The sequence below is a fragment of the Cucurbita pepo genome, chromosome 1 (assembly GCF_057944985.1).
Source record: "Cucurbita pepo subsp. pepo isolate OVF chromosome 1, ASM5794498v1, whole genome shotgun sequence".
Taxonomy (NCBI): Eukaryota; Viridiplantae; Streptophyta; class Magnoliopsida; order Cucurbitales; family Cucurbitaceae; genus Cucurbita; species Cucurbita pepo.
Genome location: NC_141798.1, coordinates 13,244,956 through 13,253,489, shown reverse-complemented (window position 1 = coordinate 13,253,489; position 8,534 = coordinate 13,244,956). Strand labels below are relative to the sequence as shown.

Sequence of the window (8,534 nt, the reverse complement as noted above, 5' to 3'; positions counted from 1 at the left end):
CTCAAATTTAACCCTCTTAATGGGTTGATTCACTAAGGGACCTCCCAAAGAGAATTTGAGGGAAAGTAACTTTGGGAAGGACTTGAGCCGATCTCCTAGCACACCCGAACAAGTAAGTAATCACTTTGGTCTTTTCATAAGAATTACTGGAAGGAATCCCTTAAAATTTACCTAGAGAGTTAATATTTCTCATAGTTAAGGGAATAGGAAGAGATTAGACTAAGAACCATACTTAAAGAACCTAAAATGGATGTTTTAATTGTGATTTACCTATTAAGACCCAATACGGAGTAATTTAAGAAATAACCCTCTTAATGACATCCCATTACATGAAATTTTAAATTATCACCTAATATCATGGAATAATGTTACGTGATGAATTGAAAGAGTATAATAGCACCTTTAAGACATAAACCAATGATCGGGGTAAAATGACCCAAATATCTATACTATGTCTTTACGATGTTTCATGGTTTAAATGGATCCTAAATGACTTGAAATTTTATGAAACCTATTTTTAAGTATATAAATGATTGTGCAATCATAAAACCATGTTTAAGTCATAAATCAACGTTAAAGTAGAAAATGACAAAAATGTCCTCAATGAACATTTTACGAGAATTTATGGTTCTAATGAAATCCAAATGACATGAAACTTTGCATGACACCCATTAATAATGGCATTATGTATGATTTTAGCATGAATTTATAAAGGGTCGATGAGATGAGGGTGTGCCTTTTAAAATTTTTATAATGGACCCTTAGAGCTAGAACTATAAGCTTATGAACCATGATCTATGCTCTAGGTTAAAGAGCCAAGCTGAGTAGGTTGGTTTCCATAAATGCACCATCCAAGCCCTAAGTTGTCTATTAGGACACCCAGACTACTAGATACCACTCTATTCAGACTTCCTTATGCCCTAAGTCAATTTTTGCCTCTTGATATGTGATACATTGTGATCATATATTTTCTTCACTTTGATGGAATGGTCGGTCTAAATATCCTTGTAGGATGTTAGAACCCAAATCGTGTCGTGAGGAAGTAGAGAATGTCATAGCAACCATAGGCAAAATTGGGATTATGAAATCCTTGCTTTTCTTTCTACTTTAAAAATGAAAAATATTTTATCGAGTCTTTTAAACACTTTACGCTTGTACATGGTAGTTCATAGCACAAATCTCTTGAAAAAAAGTAGGTTATTATTGTAGGGGTGCAAGTAAAGCCGATGAACCTAATAAAATAGTCGAGGATCGAAGAAGAAGTAAAGAAGATGTTAAAGTATGGTAGATTAAGACTTAATTAGGATGCTCTCAACACAATTGAGTTGGTTGACAACAATTAGAAGTTACATAGGAGAAATGAGAATAACGTTTAAATGGCATGCAACCAACACCCACCCTGCGCCTGAGTCGCATGCAACTACTTCATGTTTAATTGGCATGGGTGGTTGGTGGAATGAACAAATCCGCGCGTATTATACCTTTTGATTAGTGCAATATCATTATCTTATGATTTGTTTACTAACAATAAGCAAGTAGTCCGTTCAAATCGAATTAAGTTGGGCTGTTAATGTGAATCTAAACATTTTTAAAAACTAATTTTAGGGCATTTTTGACCGATTACCCAAACAAAGTAGTCTCGACAGATTGGGTTCTTTCCCTCTTCCAAAAAAAGAATTGAGAATCTGAGGCCAAAGGTCTCGCCTCTAAAAACCTAGAACTCTACTGTCTCGCTCCTCATTGTGTTAGTTTATGTTCGAGTTTCATAGATATGGCTTCAGATGCTGGTTCGAAGGCGACTTCTGCTGCCGATTCCTACCTTGGAAGCTTCATAACTTTGACTTCCAAGAGTGAAATTAGATACGAAGGCGTTCTGTACAACATCAACACGGAAGAGTCGAGTATTGGACTGAGAAACGGTATTTTTTTACATTATTTTTTCCGCAGTCCTTCTCAAGATTTGGGGCCGTGTCGCTTACCGCTTTTCTTTTTGGGTTTTAACTTTCCTGATTTTGTCAATGCATGGACATTTCCATTTCTTTATGGTTAGAGAATGAGATTTTTTTTTTTTTTTTTTTTTATGAAATTTCGTTTTGGTTTCATAATAACGAGGCTTTGAGTAGGTAATTGAGGGTTAACATTTGTGGCTTGAACTGACTTTGATATCCGATAATGCACAAATTACCCTTGTTCTTAATTTTCTTTTTCTAGACTGTATTCTATTAGCCCAATAGCCTGGTCGAAAGTAAAAAGTTGTTTGTGCTTTATTTATGTGTAAATTTATCATTTATCGTACCACTGATTTAATCTTCTCTTTCGAAATGCTTTCTTGTTCTTGGTTGATTAGTGCGGGCAAGATTGTAAACCACGGTTTTCTGTATCTTTGTTTGCGGGCAATATTTTGTTGTCTTTGCAAGAATTGAGTGCGAGTAATTATTACTTCCTTTGGGGAGTAGATTGTTCCTCATATAGGTCTTGAATTGGAATTCTTGAGAACCATGTACCACCAGAATGAAAATTTCTGGCATCTAAAAGGTTTTCTCTACTGTTTTCACATCTATACATCAAACACCAAGCTAATTTACCATTTATTTATTTTATTTGGGGTAGTGAGATCCTTTGGAACAGAAGGAAGAAAGAAGGATGGTCCCCAAGTCCCTCCAAGCGATAAATTTTTTGAGTACATCTTATTCCGTGGGAGTGATATCAAGGTATCAAATGCATTGAAAATTATGTTTGATATGATACTTTAGTCCTCTAGTTTTGTTTTTTTTTTTTTAAGATAGGATCGGTAAATTCCCTGTTGTTTAGAGTGAATGGCAGATATCACGATTGGAGTTTCTGTCTCTTGCTGATTACCACTTGAATATCCGATTATGTGAGCCTGCTGGCTCAATGTGGTACTTCTGTTTTGTGCATGCTTATTTATTTTTACGGATTTCTTACTGCTTTCATTTTTTTCATTTTCTTTTGATATTGTATGCTGAAGAGTCGAGATGGGACCTGGATTCATTTCCTTTCCAATGCTTTGATCAATAAGAAGCTCTTTTGTGCTCTTGGCAGGATTTGCAGGTTAAATGTTCTCCACCTGTTCAGCCGACAGCACCTATAAATAATGATCCAGCAATTATTCAAGTGCGTGTTTTTCTTTTTTAAAGAAGATTGTATTTTTTTTCTTCTAATTTTTTAGTATATTAAGGCTTTTATTATGATTATTTTTATTTTCGAAAGGATGTTGGCCTTATTCTTATTTGTGGCTTATGCAGTCTCACTACCCCGCCTCAGTTTCCCCATCTACCAGCATGCATTCTGTTGCCAGTGGGTCATTACCTGATCATACTTCCCACACGGCATTTGGATTCCCTCCGTCTAATTTTCAAGGTGGTTTGCCTCCGTATCAACCTGGAGGCAACTTGGGGTCATGGGGAGCTTCTCCTCCGCCTCCTCCTAGTTCAGATGGCAGTGGACTTGCCATGCCCTTGTATTGGCAAGGGTATTATGGCCCACCAAATGGGCTTCCTCAGTTACACCAGCAGTCGATAATACGTCCTCCTGGTCTATCAATACCTTCATCCATGCAACAGTCAATGCAGTATCTGGACATTAATGCATCTTTACCCATTGGATCTTCAAAACAACCAGAAGCTCCGTCTCCCTTGCCCCCTGCTAGTAATAGTTCTCCTAACTTGACCTCCACTGCTCTGCCTCCTCCAACTTTTTCAACAGCTTTGCCAACGTTCCCCTTTGTTTCTATTTCTGAAACGATACCAAGTTCAGTTGCTAATAAGACAAATGTTGCTACCCTTCCCGGAGCCCCTGTCAGTGTTAGTTTGCCAGTAGGTCCGATACTGTCTTCATTTTCTACTTCAAGTGCGGATGTCAGTTCTGCCATACCACCAATCACTAATGAACCCAATGCAGTTTCTGGTCCTTCATTACAGTATCAAAGTGCGTCCCAGTCAACTTCATCTGTAGTTGGAATATCTAACTCTCGCACAGAATCTTCTATACCTTCTCTAGTTACCCCTGGGCAACTATTGCAGTCTGCGCCCACTGCTGTGGTTCCATCCCAATCTTCACATACAGTGCATAAGGATGTGGAAGTGGTCCAGTCATCATCATTAAAACCTTCTATGCCAGTGACAACAGAGACTCAGCCACCAATATTACCACTACCTGTACAGTCAAGGCCTGTCCAGAAGGTGTTTTACTAGTTCATAAAATGCAAATTGTTATTTTATTAATTCTTTTTTGTGTCTGATTTGTTAGTTTTCTGTTATCTCTTTAATTTTCCTCCTCTAAGTGTACCTTTGTGCACGATAGGCTCTTTGAAGATTGTTGTTGAACTTATGATTGATTTCACGTTTAATTTTGATAGCCAGATTGGAGTTCTAGGTATGATAAGGATTGTCTTTCAGAGGCCTCTTCTGTCGAAGTCTATGTTTTAGGAGATTACATTAGAATGAAGTGATCAAAAGTGACAACGTAAAGGGCAAAAGGACAAGGGGTCCCCACCCCAGGAAAGAGGCTACAAAACATTTCAAATTATTGCATTACATAGTGAATTAGTTATATACTTACCAACAGGGATTTGGTCATACTATCACTTGGGTTTTCTTGTAGAGGTCTTCTTAGTCAAAGTCTGTTTTAGGAGAGACTAACCACTTATAATTATTGCATCACATAGTGAGTTAGTTATATATTTACCGACAGGGATTTGGTCATCCTATCACTTAAATTTTCTTCTAGAGGCCTTCGTAGTGAAAGTCTGTGTTTTAGGAGATTACTGAACATATTAATTATTGCATCAGATAGTGAGTGATATATTTACCATTGCTTATTTCTGGTTTTTTAGTTTACTGCTGGAACTGCTACTTAAATCTTTTCCATTTCGTGAACAGTTGTATGTTATCGTATCTGATTAGTATCATATTTTCTTTATACCTTTATCCGAGCTTCATTATTCGTATGTTCAATTACACAACCATAGTTTTAGATAAGTGGAAATACAAATTGATGTCTCAATGGCTGCCTTTTTTTTTTTTTGCCCTTGTTAGTTTATGTTATGGAGACACTGATGTTTTTTCCCCTTTACTGGGTATCAGTCAAATGGTGCTCATTTTCAGGCTCGGCATTTTTACAGAGGACGTGAAAGAGGAAGAGGCTCTGGGGTAATGTGTACGGTTTTTTAAAATAATAAAGTAATAATTGGTGTAGACATCACTGATCAGTTCTAATCAGAGTTTAACAATGAATTACTTGATGTTAACATCTTTTTCTTTTGGCAACCAAGGGCTTTGTAGCATAGTCATTTGAGTAAATACTACCCACACCCTCTTTGGTGGATCTCTGGATGTAGGCTGATGAGATCTAAAAGCTCATGGAAAACTATCTCTTCCAGTTATTTTATAAATACTCCATAGGTGATGGCTTAGACACCTATTTTTGGTAGGGTTGTTGGGTGAGGGAGAAACTCCTTTGTATCATTCCCCCATCTGTGCCACCCTTTAGATATGAGGTGGTAGTCAATGGCCTATGTCATGTGGCATTTGGGTGAGTCTTCTATTATCTTTGGGTTTCATCCCTCTACGGATGGGGAATTGTTGGAGATTTCTACTTCTGCTTTTGTGGAATGTTCTTGCTGGTCAGAAAGGAGGGGCCTGTGTTCCAGACCTTCACCCTTACCAGGGTTTTTCTTAGCTCATGTTTTCACCTTGTGTGTTACTTTTCTCTCACCTTCATCTCTTCTTTTTCATCTCTTCTTTTGCTCTCCCCTTGTGTTTTCCTTACTCTAGAAGGTTAAGATTCTTAGGAACATAAAGTTCTTTGCATGATAGGTCTTCGTGGGAAAGGTAATACTATAGACCGGGTGGAGACAGTTTCTTTTTGGGGCCTTAGTTCCATTTGTAGAGGTACGTCAGAGGCCCTCAAAGCCTTATTCTTTGGAGCTCTAGTTTGCTCAATAGATTTGGACCCATTTTCTTGGAAACTTTTGAAGTCTCTCTAGTGCAGAAGAGGGATTGCAGGGCTGCTATGATGGGGGAGTTCTTTTTGTTTTTTCTTTGTTGGGAGATGGGCAAATTGCTATTGCAGGCTTGCTTTTGACTGTTATTTGGGGATTTTGACAGAGGAATCATAATTTTTTTTTTAGAGAGAGGGGGAGTTGTTGGGAGGTCATTAGGTTTAATGCCTTTGTTTGGGCCTTGGCAACAATTTTCTATACTTATCAGTTAGACTTAGGTTTAATGCCTTTGTTTGGGCCTTGGCAACAATTTTCTGTACTTATCAGTTAGACTTTGTTCTTTTGCATTGGAGCATCTTTTTCTAGTATGTTGGGCTCCTTTTGTTTGGCTGTTTTTTTTTGGTATGCCCTTGTATATGCTTTCATATTTCTCGATGAAAGCTTGGTTATGTGAATAAACTTATTTGTGTGCTTTAATTTCTCATTCATTTTGAGTGTGAATAAGATTTGGACTGGAATTAGATTGATTTGCTAGAATTTGAATTGAAACATCATAGATTCCCATTTTTAAACAAACTTAGAAATTTGTCTGATCAAGGAAAAATATAAATAACATGCTGAATATTAAAAATAATTGAGGTGAGGTGATTGATTAATGATTCATGTATTCATTTTGTTGGATACATAACCTGAAAATACATCATTGTTGGGTTAATTTGTAGGTGTAAGTTGTATTTATGTTTGAAGTTGGACATCCGAATGATCCTAGAGTTCAACATTTTCACATTTTTTTACATTGCAGAAGAGTTCCCGTCCTGTGACCAAATTTACAGAAGATTTTGATTTCATAGCAATGAACGAGAAATTCAACAAGGATGAAGTTTGGGGAAGTCTAGGTAAAGGGAGTAAATCTTATCTCAAGGATAAGGATGTGGATGGAACGGTTAGTGATGAGGATGACACTCGGGAAGAAGACGAGGGTGAACTCTCACAGGCTGGGATCAAGGTGAGAACATCCTTTAAGTCTGTTGAGTAATTGAAATTTAGGTGTAATCAAATGATGGATTCAAATATTTTTAAACCATGACATTTTAGTTGTTGTCCTTTGTCTGCAGCCCTTGTATAACAAGGATGACTTCTTTGATTCACTCTCTTATAACGCTATGGATAATGATCCTCAAAATGGTCGGACTAGATATTCAGAGCAAGTAAAGATAGACACAGAGGTAACTTTTCTGGTTGTTGTGCCTCTTACATTTAAAATTGCTGCATTTTATGTTTTCCTGACTGTTATTGCAGACTTTTGGCCACTTTTCGAGGTATCGGGGGGGCCGAGGTGGCCGAGGTCCTGGACGTGGAGGGTATTTCCGTGGAGGTTACCATGGAAGAGGATATGGCTATAATGGCAGGGGTTGGGGGCGGGGACGGGGACGAGGGCGAGGGCGGGGGCGATCATTTAATCATACGTAGTCCAACCAGTGTGTATCGGTCGGGCTCATATGGTATAAATGGCCTCATTTTGATTGAATCGAGAAAGGATATGTTCTTTTATAGAGTGCACCTCTCTCCCGGTTTGTTCCAAAATAATTAGATTGTTCTTTTTTCTCCCCATTTTGATCATTGCCCCGTTTACCTTGTTTAAGAGTTGTTGGTTTAACAAAGAATTTGGTTTGTGGTGGAAGATTTAATTGTAAACCAAGTTGGATTTTAATAATATACACGACTTTAAGATCTTTTTTTAAAATGTTAAATGAAGCCTTAATCATTGTCATATTAGAACTAAGAAAGTTGTGGTGTAAGGCACTATCTTTTTGTTGTGAATCTAGAGTAATCAGATTAAATATATTAAGCACATTAACACATGAATAGAATTAATAGAGCATTATTCAATTTATCAAAACATAAAGCCAAAGACTACATCAACCTTTGAAAGACTATAAAAAAAAAAAAAAATCTTACATTTAAATAACATCATACAAAAGATAACAAAAGATAAGACTACTTTGTGTGAGGTGTTAAGATTAAACATAATGCCTATGCACTACAATTTTCATCATACTCATATATCATCATGCTTGTAAATAAAGTTGCAGGCAAACAATTCTAGCCTATCTTATAGTAAAATCACTTACGGAGTATTTTTCGAAATATTCAGACCGTGTGCCATATCATTTACAGCGAAATGCAAAGCGCCCATGTACAGATGACTGCGACCCGTGTGCCATATCATTTACAGGGAAATGCAAAGCGCCCATGTACAGATGACTGCGACATCACAAATAGAGACTGGCACTTGCACAGGGTAGTTGCACGTTTAAATTTCTAGTCATAGGTTAGATTAGGACGTTTGCATTTTATTATTTTAATTATTTCATTTATAATTTTTTTTTTGCTTTAACTTTAAATTCCAACGTTATGTTTTGAAACACGTAAAACTGACAATGTTTACTAGAAGTTTGAAGTGTTCTGAATGTTTTTAAATTTTACATTAATTAAGAGATGAACATTTTAGAGTTATATTCCGCATTTAAGAGAACAACATGAGGCGTTAGTAACGACTCTGAGTATATAG

The 8,534-nt window shown here is 36.9% G+C and overlaps 1 protein-coding gene across 4 annotated transcripts; it reads left to right on the top strand.

Moving 5' to 3' along the window:
• Positions 1-1,617: 1,617 nt before the first annotated feature.
• On the top strand, positions 1,618-7,706 carry LOC111811383 (protein decapping 5). Of its 4 annotated transcripts, none has more exons than XM_023698236.2 (8): positions 1,619-1,919; positions 2,611-2,711; positions 3,064-3,135; positions 3,267-4,202; positions 5,106-5,171; positions 6,765-6,968; positions 7,078-7,188; positions 7,262-7,706. In XM_023698236.2, the coding sequence occupies exons 1-8, from the start codon at positions 1,772-1,774 to the stop codon at positions 7,430-7,432; spliced, it is 1,809 nt and encodes a 602-aa protein (XP_023554004.1). In that variant the 5' UTR covers positions 1,619-1,771; the 3' UTR covers positions 7,433-7,706. The 4 variants fall into 4 exon arrangements, with proteins under 4 accessions (XP_086974942.1, XP_023554004.1, XP_023554085.1 ...); XM_023698394.2 differs by lacking the exon at positions 1,619-1,919 and adding an exon at positions 2,812-2,900; XM_087118816.1 differs by lacking the exon at positions 5,106-5,171 and having other exon boundaries at positions 1,618-1,919.
• The last annotated feature ends 828 nt before the right edge of the window (positions 7,707-8,534 follow it).

Coding starts and splice junctions, on each gene's coding strand:
- LOC111811383 (XM_023698236.2), top strand. CDS start 1,772: ATGGCTTCAGATGCTGGTTCGAAGGCGACTTCTGCTGCCGATTCCTAC. Junction 2,712..3,063: donor TCCGTGGGAGTGATATCAAG/GTATCAAATGCA, acceptor TGCTCTTGGCAG/GATTTGCAGGTTAAATGTTC. Junction 3,136..3,266: donor ATGATCCAGCAATTATTCAA/GTGCGTGTTTTT, acceptor TGGCTTATGCAG/TCTCACTACCCCGCCTCAGT.